Below are 16,672 nucleotides of genomic sequence, written 5' to 3' on the forward strand. Positions count from 1 at the left end.
TCTCAACCAAGGGAGTAGGGCCCAATGGAACAACTGCAGTTGCACATGGCCACATTCATAATCATGCTTTTAGACTCAGTCGCAGGACATAATATATTATGAAGGACAACAACATTTATGAAGGTATTTTGACAGAATCTCAAAACCTCAATAAATGATTAAAAAATATAAGTCCTAGATTTGAGCAGAGCAGAAAACCTTGTAAATGATCAGAAAGATTAAGATATCAAGACAAGCACACAGGACTCTGACAGGTGCATCATCTGCTGTAGTTCAGTAGCTCATGCTGCACCACAACCATAAGCCATAAGCCATAAGCTAGGACAAGAAACTCTATGCAACATTATTCATCAAACAATACAAAGTTGGTTGCAGAAAACACATAATTTAAAGGGGACCCAAATTTTGGGCTACAGAACATAATGTACAAACACAATCCCCTTTCTCACTAGAAGAGAAAAAAAAGAAAAAAAAAAAGCTCAGTTACCAAGGTCTTGGACGAACAACTCCAAGGTCTTGGACGAACAACTCTACTCGAGTATCCCCCCCCCCCCCCCCCCTCTCTCTCTATAGATAGATTCTTCGACTCATAAAATGAAATGAATTAGGTCAAAGGTAGCGGAGGAGTACCTGCGGGACACCTTTGTCTTCTGGGACGTCTAGTTGTTTTTCCCCAACCCGTGAGGCTTCTATCCTCCAAAATGACTTGTGTATCGTTATTCTTCTGTAATTGATGCTGCTGCTGCTGCTGCTGCTTCAATACAGTGTTGTTTGGTGCTGCTACTACTGCTCGTCGCCTGCCTCTACCACATCCTCCTCCTCCTCCGTTTCTAGTCCTATTTGGTCCAGATTGCCAAGGATGACCTGTAGCTCTCATTAGTCCTCCAAACATCTGAAGGTCTTCAGTTACTTCGTGCCTTGAAAGTGTTGTTAGTCCAGGTAGAATGTCTCTCTGAAAGTCCCTTCTTTGTCTTCCTCTACGACCATGTCCTTTCCGTGCTCTACTTGTTGTTAACATACATTTCCCCCCTTTTTCTTCAATGTTCGGGACTTCTGGAAAGCTCGGTTTTGGGAAATACTCCTCCACACTGCACTCCTTCTGCCTCAAAGTCATCAATTCGAAATCATCCAAACCTTCTCCAGTTACAGCTACAGGTAGCCGCCTATCCCCATTTTCAATATCAGAACAAGCGATATCAACAAACCACTCAAGGGGATCATCCAACTCAGTTTCTACTTGTACTTGTACTTGAAGGCAAGTTGGTGCTTCTTCGGATTGATTTAATGACATAATTGCCACTGCTGCTGACTTGGCAAGTTCAAGTTCATCATCAGCATTATTATGTTCCTTAATCGAAGAATCTTCATCCTCAACTTCTAGAATGGCGGGGGATTCCAAATCTATACCGGTGTCAATCCTTATGGAGTTTCTGTTTTCTAAAACAGAGGTCGATGGAATTTCCTCCTCAGTTAAGCAAGAATTAAGATCAAAATGATGTATGATACTAGTATGAATTTTCTCTTCTACAATCACAACTTCCTCTTCTTCTGTGGGATCACAAGGTAAATTCATATCAAAATTACCTCTAAATCCACTCTCCTTGTTTCCCGAACAATTGTGAATTATCAAAGGGTTGGAAATCTTTTTCTTCGGTGTTGGAGGGTTATCAAATATGGGTACCCCGAGAATTTTTCTGCTCTGAGCTTTAACATCACCCTCACATGAATTTGAAGCAACTGAAGAACCCCATCGAGAAAGCAGTGAGTTAAGACCTTTCCTTGAATTCTCTGCCTCATTATTAATATTGTCATTATTATTATTATTATTATTATTATTGCAAGCACCCTTTCCTCTAAGCCATGGCAGAACAGCTACAGGATCCTCCTCCGACTTGTCTATGATCCTAACACCTTTCTGGCTAAAATGATCACCATTTGGAAGTGCCATATTCAAGTTCATATCTCTCATAGGATTCACATTGATGCCCTTGGAGTTGTTGATACTATTTCCTTTATAAAACCCATTTTTCACAGGCGTCTCATTCCCCAAAGCTGAAGGGCTACTATTTAGATTCCACTTATAATTACCAAACAAGTTATGGTTCTGGGCAGGCGATTGGGGACTCTTGCTCAAGGTAGCACAAGTTGGATATGGACTTCTTTGAACTGGTATGGGCTTTTGGCCCAAAAAGCTGCACGGATTCCCCCAAGATGAGGTACACTGATCCCATGACTTACCCAAATCAGAGGGATGAAAAAACCCAGATTGATTAGGAAGATGAGAAGCAGATTTTGCTTTCCAAGGACTTCCATTGACACGATCACTGGTCAGAAAAGCTGGAGTTTGATCATGCCGGATATGTACTGGCTGAGACGGTACATGCACTTTTTCGGGACAGGTTCCTTGGTTGATGGATCTAATGCGGCCTTTATTTTCTAAAATATAAACACAGAAATATTTATCAACAACTGTTTTGATTAAATATGAAAAATGACAAACGAGAATAAGAGAGAAAGACATACCATATTTCCTAGTTGTACTAGAGATGAAGAATTAAATCCAAAGAAATCACATTTTAAAGGAAAATGAGGTCCATTATTACCTGATTCTAATGCATAGCAAAGCCAGTCTACGCCGTTAGATCGGTTTTCTAAATGTACATTGTTCAAAGTTCCATTCATGCTGCCATTCTGAGGAACATCACTAGATGAACTTATCAATCGTGATCGTGCAGAAACCTCCCTGTACTGAACATCACATTGACCACGGCGCAAAAAGTCAACAGAGGTTGCTTCCTCCACATTTAACGGCTCATTCAAGTCTGCCAGAGCCCTTGGTTTACTGACATGCAAATCAGATCTTGATGTATCTCCCTGAAATTCCATGAACAATTTTCCATTCCCCCCTGTAAACTTTCTGTTTTTATCAGGGGAAGGACTCATCATATTATTAGAAACTTTTACATCAGTGAACTGCTCCACTTCGTCTGTGTCGTCATACTCATCAGCTGGGAGTTGCAGATCGAACATTCTTCTTCTAAGTTTTGTGGGTCTAGACTCTGACTCCGAATTTTTAGGGCTATAGCAATTAGGAAATGAACTTGTACTGGCTTGTATGCTCTTTCCTTTGGCAGAATATGGTGACGATTCGGGAGCTGAAATGGGAGGTCTACCGCAAGCTGAGTTTGACAATGGAAGGTTTTGACCATTCCATCTTTGCACATCCTCGTATTGCATTTGGGAAGGTACAGGGCTTGAAGAAGATGATGTTTCATAGGGAATCCGCTGTTTAGTTTGTTCTTTTCTCCTGACCTCGTCCATCATATCTCTTTGTACTCTGTATAGTCGATGTAGTTCACTGACCTGGATAAATAAACATGATTGTGAATGGTAGATGACTAGATGGTAGAGTCTTCGTAAAGTAAACTTAGGACTTAGATACTTCATTATTTCTATCTATTCCACCATAAGGTTATTATATTAGGTCAACCTCAGTTGACTAAAAGTTGTAATAATAATACACACCTGGTCCTTAAATATAGCTTCATGCTCCAGCATTGTCTGCTTCATAACATCCTTGTCATATCCTGGATGTGAATCCGCGACGGTCCTAGGCAGAAAACCATAATAAAATTGTCCGTTGCTCTCACCAAAACAAGGCCAACTAGCACCATTAGATTCACGAGTAAGATCCTTCATGGAGTAATGTGCAGGCAAGTAATTCTCAAACTGCACTTTTGTTCCCATTCCTGCCAATTTATGGCAAAATAATCCAAATAAGAAATACACACTAGCATATTACACTAAAACACTGTAGCAACTACAACTTAGAGCAACATATCACCAAACCAATCTACACCTTTGATTGTAAAAGATTTGAAAAAAAAAAAGTTACAGAAACCCATGTACTTTTAAGCAATGGCTTCTGCGCACCCACCACCAAATACTCACATCGCCTCCACATAACACGTCTTACAAATTTTTACATGTAGCACGCGTAGTTGGTAGAAACATAGACATCAATGCAGATTATGTAATACCATGCATCCAAACTAGATTGCATCTGACTTTGTGTTGTCTTTGACTCCCTGGTCAACAAGTGATAAATGTATTGGAGTACATTCATATACAAAATTCAACGAAATACAAGTTTCATGTCCATCAGAGAAATTCAGGTCACACTGAGCCAATCGTAACTAGGATCTATGACTAGAAGTCATTTTCAGCTTCAGGAATCAAACGTGCAGTTTAAGTGGGTCATATATCATCATAAGAAGATAAAACTTGAGTTCCATAAAAAAACACACTCACAAGTCACACCAGGATACATTTCCATGCAATTAATCTTGAACATAACGATGCCAGGTTAAAGAAACCTTAAACATTTCCAAATTAAGACTTGTAATTTAGGACCTGAAATCCACCACCATATAAACATCACTGTTTCCCATTTGCTGAATCTACCTACTAGATCCTACAGCTGAACTCATTCTTATAAGAGAATCCCTAATTTCCTAAAAGCACTTCCCACAATATAGTTCCATTCATTTTATCAACTCATACTTACTATGTAATATATCTCTAGAACAAAGTGCATTAGGTCATCCCTTCCCTCTTCCATCATCAAAGAGAAACCACGGCAACCCCTATTTAACAATCTTTATTGTATATTTACCAAAATTTTTGACAATGTTGTTATTCTAAGGGTTAACTTAGCAGGCTCTATACTTCAATTGGATGTCCACCACCACTTCACCCCCACCCCCCTAAAAAAATTGAAAAAAATAAAAAAAGTCTCAAGAAGTCAGTGCAACAACTGAACATGTTATTGATATACAAGTTCATAAATCTCACAAATATAACTCTAAAATAGAAATCTACTACTCCGTAATTGATAAAGTGAAAAGACAGCTTGCAGTCAGTACGCTACAAAAACATGGCAACCATGCAACGACGTAAATGACACTTAAAACACGATGTTTCACAATAATTCCCTGCAAAGAAAGACGAAATAGCTGTCCCTCACCCTAAAAAAGGAGCATGGATATCCCAAGAGGTTCAGTTCAAAAATACAAAAACATAAGCCACTACAAGATAGACCAATAGCCTACATGACAAGATAAGCCTCTAGACACCACTACCAAAATGGAGAACAACTCTCCTAACCAACACTGTATTCCAGACATTAAATAAACTAAAGAGATTAATTTAAATTAACATCCTTCCACCGGAAAATAAGGTGTCGTCTAGTAACAATGTTGTTTGGTACCGAAAATATCAGCAGCGAGTAACAATGCACGAATGCAATTCCATACCAATCAGATAACCGACTCCATTTTGTCGTGAAGCATCGCTAGGCAACAGAAAACGATGGAATCCAAAATGCACGAATGCAATTCCATAAAAGCTATGAAATTTAGAAACAGGATAACGGAATATAACCAAAGCAGCATCAAGAGCTAAAAGCCCAAATTGTCCAGTTACCTTAAGTTTGCCCTAGTTTAACCATTTCTATAACTCCAACAATCAATCATGAATTGAAAAACGTTAAATTCACCTATTTAACATAAAACCATAATTCCAAAGAAGGTTTAGAAGAATAAACCATAAAGATAAACAAAAGTTCAGCTAAAACAGCAATCAAAACACAATTAACAGTGATGTATAAGAAACAAAAAGGGAAAGACAACTGTACTCATAAAAGAAATATCAAAACTGAGACTTATAAAATTGTCAAAACCCTACTAATATAACATGAGAAAAGCAGAAAAAAAAAATTTAAAAAAAAATCAGTGATTGATTAGGGAAGATTCATTCAAGACAGATAATGAGTCATTAGATCCCCAATTAAACATAATCCAACCAAATTGAGATTGAATGCAATTCCAAAACCCAAATCAAAACAAATTTGAATTACACAAAATGCAAACATCATCTGAACAATAAAAAAAACAACACCCCAATTATAGAAAAGGAGCAAGAATAATTAATAATAAAATAAAATAAAATAAAATTGTACCTAATTAATCAAAAAAGGCACAGAAAAAAATCAGAAACCCACAAATCTAATACGTATTGAGTTAATATTAGGAAGAAAAAAAAAAGAATTTACCTTTAGACCCACATCCTCCAATAACTCTCCCAAAACTGATTCTCTCTGTAAAACCTTTTTCTCTAAAAATAAGGGGATTCAATCATACATGAGTAAGGGAAGTTTTTCATCAGAGATGATAAATTAAAGAAACAAGAAAAAGTACCATCATGAAATTTGAGTCCTCTGAGACTGAAAAAAGGCATGAACTTTACAAATGAGTTTACAAGAAGAAGAAATTTAAAAAAAATTAAACTTCAAAATTAAACCAACCCAGCTTAGAAGGAAGGAAGAGCCAATTAGATCGTAATCAGGGTAAGAAAGAAGGAAAGGGATGAAGATTTCGATCTGCTGGGCCAGTGTCTGAACCAAAGAGATTTTAGTTTAGAGAGAGAAAGTGGAGAAAGAAAAGGGTTTAATTTTAATTTAATTTTTTAATTTTTAATTTTTAATTTTGTTAAGAGAGGAGAGAGAATGAGAGAGATCCCAGATAAGAAATCTTCACACAAACAAACGACCTTCTAAGAACAGTGACATGAAATTTGTCAACATCCGGTCTCTTTTTATTCTCTTTTTTTTTTTCTCTCTTCTTTCTCTCTCTACTCTCACTCTGTCTCACTTAATTAGCTTTCTGCCTCAGTTTTCTTTTTTGTTTATTTTTGGGTTTTGCGGATAGATTTAATATCTTCTGTGTATTCGGTCCACAACATTAACTTTTGCTAATTCCATTTTATTCTCAATTTCTCATACATTACCTTTTTTTAGGAGTGTAAACGAGCCGAGCCGAGCCGAGTTTTACCCTGTTCATGTTCATGTTCATTTAACTTATGCGAGCTCGAGCTCGAGCCCGAGCTTTTAACCGAGCTCAAAAATCTGTTCAAGCTCGGTTCGTTTAAAAGATTTTGTGTTCGCGAACTGTTCGTGAACGGCTCATTTATTAATCGATCCGAGTTTATAAACGAGCTTTTTTCATGAACGAGTATTCTTAAACGAGCTTTAGAGTACAACCACTTGAAAATCTAACAAATTATAATCATATCTAATAATAAAAATTAAAGTACATTACTTTATTTGATAAACAAACTAATAATTTAGAAAGAGTCAAAGAGCACTAATTTAGCAATTAAAATTTTATTTCAAAGTATTTTTATTCTATTATAGATTTCAAAAGTCAAAAACATGATTTTTATTTAATTTGAAAAACGTATATATGGTAAAATATGATACATAACATAATTAGACGAACTTGTTCACGAACATAAATGAACGAGTTGTTCATGAACTTAAATGAACGAGCATACCTATGTTCATGTTCAAGCTCGTTTATTAAGCGAGCTTCAAAAGTTGTTCAAGCTCGGCTCGTTTAATAAATGAACGAACATGAACGAGCTTTAAACGAGCCCGAGCCCGAGTAGTTTATTGACCGGCTCGGCTCATTTACACCCCTACCTTTTTTCTCTAATAATAATAATTATTAGCGTTTAATTATTTTCTTTAAATGAGACACATTAACAATACAAATTACAAATATAGAATGGAGATCTAAACTGTGAAATTGTGATTTATTGTACATAAATTCTCATTCTTAACAACTAGGCATAATATATTATTGGTATTAGCGTTTTAATTATGGCTTGGATGATTTTGTTTTTGCATTGATTAATGATTACCCTTTAAAAGTACTTCTTTGAGACTAAGGTAATCCAACTTTACTGATTTTGTTGCAAATAATGTTGCTAGGCGCTCTTACAATCGGGGAGATATGTCGGTTTTTCTTGCAGAAGCTACTGCTTTCGTAACGGGTTAATTTTAGCAATTGAAAATAATATTAGATTTATGTTCATAGATGGAGATAATTTACTAATTATTCAAATTATGCAGCAATATGCTACTTGTCCGCGGAAGATTAAGTTACTAATGGACAACATTAAGCACCTACTTACACATTTTGACAGTTATACTTCGCGCCATGTATATCGTGAAGCTAATCGTGCAACAAACTATATTGCAGGCGTTGGTCATCACATTCTGAGCTACCAATATATAGACCCTCTCATCGATACCAAATTTTCTTATTTTATTTCCTTATATAAATTAGGATACAGGCTTGAGAGAATGTTATCCTAATTTCTGTTTACTTTTCTTCTTAAAAAAGATTAAAAAAAATACCAACTTTCAATGATATGTGCTAAATGATATGATGGCGACCAGAGTAGGAAAATAAGGGAAGGATTTTGTGCGAAAAACAGTTGAAATTACATTTCAGAGCTGAAATAGATAATTCTAACAACCTTACAAGCCTATAGGGGTCTCATGTGATCTCCTGACTTCCATGGGAAACATTTGGGTTAGTCTCTAGGCACACGTGAACGTCTAAGATGATGGTTATATTACATGAAATCGGACCAAAATGAGTTTTATAAAGAAGTGGATGAAATTTCCTTTCAGAGAAGAAAAAGATGGTTGTAACCACCCAATAAGCTGTTAGGGGTCTCGTGGAGTTCGTGGGACGCATTCGGGTCCTCTCGATCATATCCGAAAATTCAAAACCTTGTCCATCAAATTAAAGCGTTAAATTCTATTTCAGAGAAGAAACAAATGATTATAACCGTCCAATAAGTTTTTAGGGTCTCATGAAATCAGAGGGACGCATTCGGACCTCTCGATCATATCCAAAAATTGAAAACCTTGTCGATCAGATTAAGCGTTATTAACCCTGTTGAATACTCGAACTTGTGTGAAAGTACAAGTAGTTGTAGCCAATTTTCCTTCTTTTTGAAGTTTCCATAACTCACATCCATGATGATAGCTTGGTTGTGTTCCCATAAGTGGAAAATTTACTTATTTAATTTATTTCACCTTTTGAATTTTCGGAGTAACTTGACTACTTAAGCGCATGTATATTGGATTTTTGGAGTGACTCTCCAAGTAGCTCTTCAATCCGTTCTCCAAAAAAAAAAACCTATCTAACATTGAGGACCTTGAAGGGATCTTGAATAGCTCTACATGGGTAGCTCTTAGCCCAAGACACCTTCAAGAATTAATTCTTGTTGAAAATTGGAGAGTAACCTTGGTTATGAAAGACAATTAATTATGAACACGTAGGACACCAAATAGTAAAAAGAGATTGGAAAACACTTTTGAAGAACCAACCAATATTAAGTATTCTTTGGAAGAAATTCTTGAGAGTGTAGTGTAGAAAGATGGTGGTAGAGAGAGAGTGGAGTGCTACTCCAGAAACCCTTTTGAAGAACTAACCAATATACATGCTCTAAGCTCTAGAAATATCTTAGTATTATCGTTTGATACAGAACAAGTATGAGAAAATTGCTGTCCTCCGAAGATTGTACCACCATTGATCATGTCATTTGGCGCTTCTGGTACGTTAGCGATGCTCATATCCTAGCTTCAAATGCTGGGAAAGTAGCCCAGTTTTGTGTTTATTTTTCCTTTTAAAAAAAAGAAAATAAGTGAATATAATCATATATTATGGCTCTTGTATTTTTCATGTAAAGAGAAAAGAAACTATCAGTCTTCTGTATTTCTAAAAGTGGTCTTTTCAGATTATATGCCAATTATTTTTCAAATACATTTGACAAACAGGGTAACTTAGGGGTTCACCTCATGAGGAGGGCCTCCTAAGTTATTTCTTACCTTACAAAATCATAAATGAAAAAAGAAAAAAAATGACAAACAGGAGACACCAGCTACAACTTTGCGCGCGCTATGAAATTCACTTCCTTGTGAAGGAAACACCCTTGTCAATGCTTGTGGCTAGCTCTGTTTTCGCCTTTTCCAAACCCGCCCTATTGTATAAAATCATGAAAGTTAGTAGTATTTCAGAAAAAAGAATTTGCATAGGAAGATAAAAAAAAAAAAAAAGCTAGTACTAATAAAATGAAGTATCATTTCAGCTTCAAATGGTAATTGTACCTCTCATACTCATTTAGAGGGCCAAGTGGAAAAATCTCCTCTGCTCCGCTACGGCCAAGCCTTACTTTTGTTGCAAAGAACGGCAGTTCAGTAACCTAAAAGTGAGAAATAAGTTTTTGTTGTCTGAAATAAGTAGAAATAAGTGTGTATGCGCAAGAGGGAATAGAACATGCCTGAGATTGCACAAATGAACATTCAATAACACCAGCATCTCCCCTCAAACCTCGGAGGCAAGCATCAGCAAATTTAACAGCAGCATAAGCCTGCAGTTTAGATAATACTTCTGGATTTCATATTATATAGAGCTACTGCTTATTGGGGTGTAAAAAATAGATCAGAATCCAAATATCACTCACTGGTCACCTAAGTTAGACCGTGTGTATAAAATATATATACATATATATATATATATATATATATATATATATATAGAACAAGACACGTAGTAAAGCTGAAGAAATAGAGATTTACAACAACCTACCATTGAAAGAGTTGCAGATCCAGCCCCAGCTTTTGCCTGCCGACGACGAAGGAATATTTAGAACCCAAATTATCAACCCATTAAGACTTTAACAGCAAACTCATTCTCAGCTCAGTAAAAGCCAGATCAGATGAATTAATTTCTACAACTAAATTCTCAATCTGCCAATTAAAGAAAGCTTCAAAATTTCTCATTATCTTCCACTTGCTTATTTATTCATGTCCCAAACTAATACTACAAAACAAGTAAGTTCTGAAAAGCACACCTAAGCCAAATAAATATTCCGTGTTTACTCCTGCATATAGGAAATTGTATCCATATATGCAAATAATTTTGGCATCCAAGTGTTTTGGCAACATGTAAAATGTCAAACGAAGATAGAAATTGATCAGTTGGTCATATCCCCATTCTAAACCACGAGGGGATAGCACATTAATGACCTGAGTTGTGTAATCGTAATCTAACAATGGTTGTGAATAGTCCTTGACTCCATGCATTAACTTACAGAGCCCAGCAGTGAAGATCCAAATAATTTTAAAAAAAATTCAGCAAAGTTGGGTAATAATTTGAGCAGGACTAATCCTGAAGTCTATGAGGCAATAGTGAAATCCAGGAATGAACCGCCTGTTTGATCAAAATAAAAAACTCGACAAGCAAATAAGCAGTATTCAGGCACAAATAAAAAATCTAATAAGTCATCATTATCATTACCCCATTGCCTCAAAAAGGCTCCCGCAAGAAGCGGGGTAAGGGGGGGTCGGGTGTACGCAACCTTACCTCTGCATTTGCAGAGAGGTTGTTTCCAATTGACCCAAAAGCGATAATGGGACGACAACGGGACGACCATCTTCTACTTCAGGGAAAGGAAGCGAAAAGGTTTTAAGAGCCATTTTGATTTAGTCCATTACATCCTACAATCAAAAGAACAAATGAATCTTTGGCTCCATCGAAAATGGACATAAAAAATCTAATAAGTCAAATTAATAAATTAATCCTGAATTGAGGAAACAAAAGCAACCTCAACAACTTCTGTACCACCATTTTGGATGCGATCTGTCAAGTGATTGATCTCTTCGGGAGTAAAACTGCATGGAGGCTTAACCTGCATCAAACAAGAAACTGTAACATTGCACCATTCAGCAAAATACTAATTCTTCAAAGACGCATTCACGTTCCAAACCTGGGACAAGAGCGGAAGAATTGTAACACCGGCATGCCCTCCTACAACAGGAACATCAACCTCTCTAGGATCAAGTCCCAAAACTTCTGCCTGGAGAAATTTAATGACAAATTTTGCGGTGTTGAGGAGAAAGAGTCAGAAACTAGAATTGACCAAATAAAGATTTGAGATTCATTTGAGGCCTCACTAAGGAAAGTAAGGATCCCATGCCATAACAGTCAATACATTCTTTATGTTGAAGACAAGAGCATGGTGCACTAGAAGAGAGGGACCACATCTCATCTCTCAAGCATAGACAATTTTGTTACCCCGTTGCAATGAAATTGATTTATTAACCTCATAGACAAAACATCATAGTGTGGTCTAGATGAAAACTTGATGTCTTCACCAGACACTTCTACTTTTAGTAACAGAAAAAACAAACAGATGTAGCTATCGCATATTACAAGTTATGAATATGTCAACCAATCATTTTCTCCTTAGAGCCAAAAAGGTCACCATTGGTAACTTATCAGCCTTAAATTCTGTGAAGCTGGTTTTCTCCTTAGAGCTAAAACAGTCCCCATTGGTTAACTTATCAGACTTGAATTTTGTATAGCTAGTCGAGAGATGTCCAACACTCCGACTTGACTACATGATTTTCAATTAGCATTAGGTGCAACCAAATTTAAACTTCTGCTTTACAGGTTGGGTGTTAGACAAACCGGTAATAAATTCAGAGTAACAGCAAGGTGGATAAGGTATTCCTTCCAAGAGCGTACACTTTGAAGATAGTTTCACTCCTAAAGGAAGAGAGACGTGAATTCTTCATCCTTGGGTTTGTTCATTGGTGACATTAAATCGATTTACACCAGTAACTTTTCTTATGTGGGAAAGGAAGGTGCATCAGGTTGAGGCCAAATCTAGCTTTCAACAGAGAAAAAAGAGTACGCATGGGAAGGACACCACCACAAGTCTCTTTTATCTAGTATTGAGTAAGTGGCTAAGGTTCCGCTTGTTTTAACGAAAACAATGTTCAAGGGAAACGCAATTGTAAAATAGTTTTCCTCTGTTATTTCTTTGCAAGACAAGTTACAGAGAAAAAGGAAATGGAAGTGGAAATAACATGATGGGTGAGGGAGAGGAAAAAGGGATGTAAGGGAGTAGAGAAGAAAATGTCACATGCCTTCTTTACAAAAGGAAATATTATTTTCACCTCTGGGAAAATGAGGTGGAAAATTGTTTTCCACCCTTGACAAAATGAACAAGGAAAATGGGGAATTCGTTTTCCTAGAAAATGTTTTCCGACAAAACTAACGGTGCCTAACTTCCTAAGTGCAAGTTCACTCATTCACTATACTGTTATTTGCTTATTTTTGTGAAGTAGCATACAGTTTGATCCCTTTACAAAGATTTGAAGGACATAGCCTATGTGCAAGGAATGGCAAAACTGGGTGCATCAAATTTTGGCCTAACCCGCCAAGGGAGATAATATCATGAAGGCACTTGGTACTGCTACGATATGACATAACAAGATGAGAGTCAACAGCAATCATATACAATAGACATAGAAAACATTCATCTGCCAACATATACTACACGCAGTGTGGGAATCAAATAATCAGTTGACTTAAGTGGCCAGTCCTCTATGTGTGTCAGGCTTGAAATTACAAACTACACAAGGTGTTGGGAAATGGAAACACGGCGGATAGTAACGCAGCAATGCAATCTGATGAGTTGGGAGTCACAATATAAAGAAGATGTTCGTTTGAGATAATGCAATCAAATAATGATGCTGCTTTAATAGGGAAAATCAGAATATCTTAACAACAGTAATTTTATGAAAGCACAAAAGCAGCATCATTACTAAATTATGCTGTAAAGCAAGAGAGAAAGGCAGCAGTCTCTAAAATTATATATGAAGAAACAAAATTTAACAAAACATACCACAAAAGTATTGGCCCTGACAACATCGAGCATTGTGACACCAAGCAAGAGCTTCGGATCGTATGTACCAGCCTTCTTGAAAACCTCAGCGGCAATAGGAACTGTAGAATTCACAGGATTACTGATCAAGTTGACAATTGCTCTTGGGCAGGACCTTGCAATCCCTTCACAAATTGTCTTCACAATCCCAGCGTTAATATTGAATAAATCATCCCTTGTCATCCCTGGTTTTCTTGGAACCCCAGCTGGAACGATGACAAGGTCCATGCCTGTTAAGGCCTCATCCAATTTGTCTTTCCCCACGAAACCACGCACCTACCAAGTAATACATAGTAATCACCGAAAAAAGAAGAAATTCATTTTCTAAATAATTCAACTATTTTACTTAGGTTGCACTTAATCTCAATAAACCAAACAAGAGAGAAAATGTCATTGTTCTATACATCGTGCTTTAAAGTTTGTCAAACCATGATTTTCCATCTTAGACCTAACAACAGGAACGCTCGAGTCTCGGCAAGGAGTTGGATCCATAAGATCAATAAATTGATTTCAAAATCATTATAAATCAAACTCCCAAAAATTCCAACTCTGTTAGAAACCTACAACTATGTTTAACATTCTCTTCTTACAAGTTACAATCCATCAACTCAGTCACTCATTTTTATATAGTTACAATCACAGTAGACAAAACCTAAACTGATCGAGCTATAAAATTCGTTCTTCAATCCGAGCTACCATGATCCTTTTCCTTTATGCTATTGCTATTGCTATGCCTACTCCCCAACTTCCATAAACCCAAAGAAATCAATTGTTAATCTTTATCTACCAATTTCGATACAAAAATCGCTCCCATTTTTATTACAAACATTAGTGTAAAATTCCACAAAAACATTAATCAATGACTATCTTATATTTTAAAACTACTGGAGTATATAAGTTTGAAATTTTGAAATCAAACAAATCAAATTTCAAGTAATTACTTAAAATCAACAAAAATATCAAATCCTTGATTAATTAATTATTAGCCATTGATTAAAAAAAAGTTGAATCTAGGAGCATAATTAATTAATTAATTAATTACCACGGCGCCGGTATCCATATGACTGATATCAGCGGTGACACCAGGGGTATTAACGACGTCGTATAAATGAAGAACAGAAACAAGAGGGTTCATCTTCATCAACATAGAAAGGGGTTGACCAATTCCTCCCGCTGCACCAATAATCGCCACCTTAAATCCAGGCGCTGCCCCTTTTGCTCTGCAGTCCATCCTCCCAATATTACTCGAATTTCCCTCAATCATCTGTTTCAATTCCCACAAACAACACTGTCGTCATCCTCCAATCTTCAAAATTACATTAAAGAGGGAGATTAGAAAATACAAACCTGGAAATTTGGTGGGTGAAGATGAGCTGCAATCCTCGCAATCCGCTGATTCGCCTCCGATGTGGTATGCATCTTCAGATTTCAGTGAAGACGGTGATGAAGAATGGGGAAATGTGCCAAAATGGGAAACTAGTGATGAGATTGAAATTTAAACAAGACTGGGTTGGGCCCCTCTTCCCTTATCCTACAAGGTAAACCTTCCAAATTGGTTGTGGCCTTCCGTTCAATCTATGGTTGTTAACTTGTTATGTGTTTTTCATCGTTTCTGGATTGCTTCTTGTTCAGTGGTTCTACACTTCTACCTCCTGTTATCCCTGTCACACTGTTCATGTTAAGTTCCCCGTTCCGTAGGTAGGTAGAAAATAGAAATTAACTAGGATAACTTAATTTCATTTCAAATTTATTCTTTTTTTTTTCTTTTTTATAGCGATTTCCTTCAATATTGTTTAAAAAACGTCAAATTTCCAAAATGCGCCACTTTTTAATTTAATTCCCACCATACCGTCCACGTCAGCATTTAAACCGGTCTTTTTTTTTTTAACGAAACCGATACCTGAGATAGCGGTTTATAATCACTATTTATAAATGTTAAAAAAAAATGTATCAGGTAGGGTTCGAACTAAAGATGGCTGTGGGCCGGGCCGGCCCGAAGTCCGACCCGACCTGGCACGAAAAAAGCACGGCCCGGCACGAGCACGGAAAAAGCACGGCCCGGCACGGGCACGAAGTCGTGGGCCGTGGGCCGGGCCTGGGCCTTACTTTTTTGGGAAAAGCACGACAAGGCACGGCACGACTCGACCCGGCACGACAAAGGACGTTAAATTTAGTCAAATTAGCCTTAGGCACGACGGGCCGGCCCGGCCCGGCACGAAAGCACGTGGGCTTGGGCCGGGTCTGGGCCTTATTTTTAACTTTTCGGCCCGACACGGCACGACACGAAACAACGTGGGCCTAGCGTAAGCCCGGCACGGTTAGGCCCACGACCCGTGGGCTCGGCACGAAGCACGGCCCGACCCGGCCCACAACCATCTTTAGTTCGAACCGATGACCTTCTACTTAGAAACAACATGCTCTATCCACTAAGCTACAGACACAATTGATATCACAATAGGTTACTTCTAAGTTATATTTCTATTTAAACTGTAATTCATGTTAAAAATAATTTACAAACAAACCGCCATCTGAGATAGCGGTTTTGTTTTAATGCAAACCGCTATCTCAGATAGCGGTTTATAACATTGAGCCGCCATCTCAGATGGCGGTTTGCTTTAAAACGAAACCGTTATCTCATATGGCGGTTCAATGCTGAACCGGAAAAAAAAATTACTTCTCTTTCTCCCTTGCTTACATGGACGGTATAGTGGGAAATAACTTAGAAAGTAACGTATTTAGGGAATTATTGGATCTTTATGCAATATTGAAGGAAATCGCTCATTTTCCTTCCATCTATACCTAGTCTATAAAAAAAAAAAAAAATCATAGATAATTAGATGACCTCATCTTTCATTTTTCAGTTTTTTTCAATTTTTCCTTTGGTTAGTTCGTAATCCGAAGTATTCTACAGTTTCAACATCTCTTTTACTTCGTGTTCCTCATTCAACATCAATTTACCATCTAATTCATATATTCATTCCTTCTCTCTCACTTCATCTCCCTCTTTAACACTCAATATTAA

General features: G+C 37.1%; 2 protein-coding genes across 4 annotated transcripts; both read right to left on the minus strand.

The window, feature by feature from the left end:
- Nucleotides 1-319: 319 nt before the first annotated feature.
- Nucleotides 320-6,710, minus strand: LOC110779088 (uncharacterized). Of its 3 annotated transcripts, XM_056841120.1 has the most exons (6): nt 6,258-6,710; nt 6,113-6,174; nt 3,910-4,088; nt 3,526-3,749; nt 2,604-3,363; nt 320-2,436 (listed from the first exon to the last, which is right to left on the minus strand). In XM_056841120.1, exons 3-6 carry the CDS (start codon nt 3,962-3,964, stop codon nt 605-607), a joined length of 2,871 nt encoding a protein of 956 aa, XP_056697098.1. In that variant the 5' UTR covers nt 3,965-4,088; nt 6,113-6,174; nt 6,258-6,710; the 3' UTR covers nt 320-604. The 3 variants fall into 3 exon arrangements, with proteins under 3 accessions (XP_056697098.1, XP_021839309.1, XP_056697099.1); XM_021983617.2 differs by lacking the exon at nt 3,910-4,088 and having other exon boundaries at nt 6,258-6,709; XM_056841121.1 differs by lacking the exon at nt 3,910-4,088 and having other exon boundaries at nt 6,113-6,709.
- A 2,915-nt stretch (nt 6,711-9,625) lies between these two features.
- Nucleotides 9,626-15,337, minus strand: LOC110779089 (malate dehydrogenase, glyoxysomal). Its single transcript, XM_021983618.2, has 9 exons — nt 14,998-15,337; nt 14,693-14,914; nt 13,612-13,926; nt 11,686-11,775; nt 11,524-11,607; nt 10,506-10,541; nt 10,198-10,287; nt 10,025-10,119; nt 9,626-9,897 (listed from the first exon to the last, which is right to left on the minus strand). The coding sequence occupies exons 1-9, from the start codon at nt 15,067-15,069 to the stop codon at nt 9,825-9,827; spliced, it is 1,077 nt and encodes a 358-aa protein (XP_021839310.1). The 5' UTR covers nt 15,070-15,337; the 3' UTR covers nt 9,626-9,824.
- Nucleotides 15,338-16,672: the final 1,335 nt, after the last annotated feature.

Source organism: Spinacia oleracea, chromosome 3, assembly GCF_020520425.1.
Source record: "Spinacia oleracea cultivar Varoflay chromosome 3, BTI_SOV_V1, whole genome shotgun sequence".
NCBI lineage: Eukaryota > Viridiplantae > Streptophyta > Magnoliopsida > Caryophyllales > Amaranthaceae > Spinacia > Spinacia oleracea.

Excerpts from the sequence above, each read along its gene's own strand:
- LOC110779088 (XM_056841120.1), bottom strand. The coding sequence starts at position 3,964 with ATGTGGAGGCGATGTGAGTATTTGGTGGTGGGTGCGCAGAAGCCATTG. Across the intron at positions 3,750-3,909 it reads GCAGAAGCCATTGCTTAAAA|GAATGGGAACAAAAGTGCAG; the intron begins GTACATGGGTTT and ends ATAAATTGGCAG. Across the intron at positions 3,364-3,525 it reads AAGCTATATTTAAGGACCAG|GTCAGTGAACTACATCGACT; the intron begins GTGTGTATTATT and ends TTATTTATCCAG.
- LOC110779089 (XM_021983618.2), bottom strand. The coding sequence starts at position 15,069 with ATGCATACCACATCGGAGGCGAATCAGCGGATTGCGAGGATTGCAGCT. Across the intron at positions 10,542-11,523 it reads GTGGTACAGAAGTTGTTGAG|GCAAAAGCTGGGGCTGGATC; the intron begins GTTGCTTTTGTT and ends CGTCGTCGGCAG. Across the intron at positions 10,120-10,197 it reads GTTCATTTGTGCAATCTCAG|GTTACTGAACTGCCGTTCTT; the intron begins GCATGTTCTATT and ends TCTCACTTTTAG.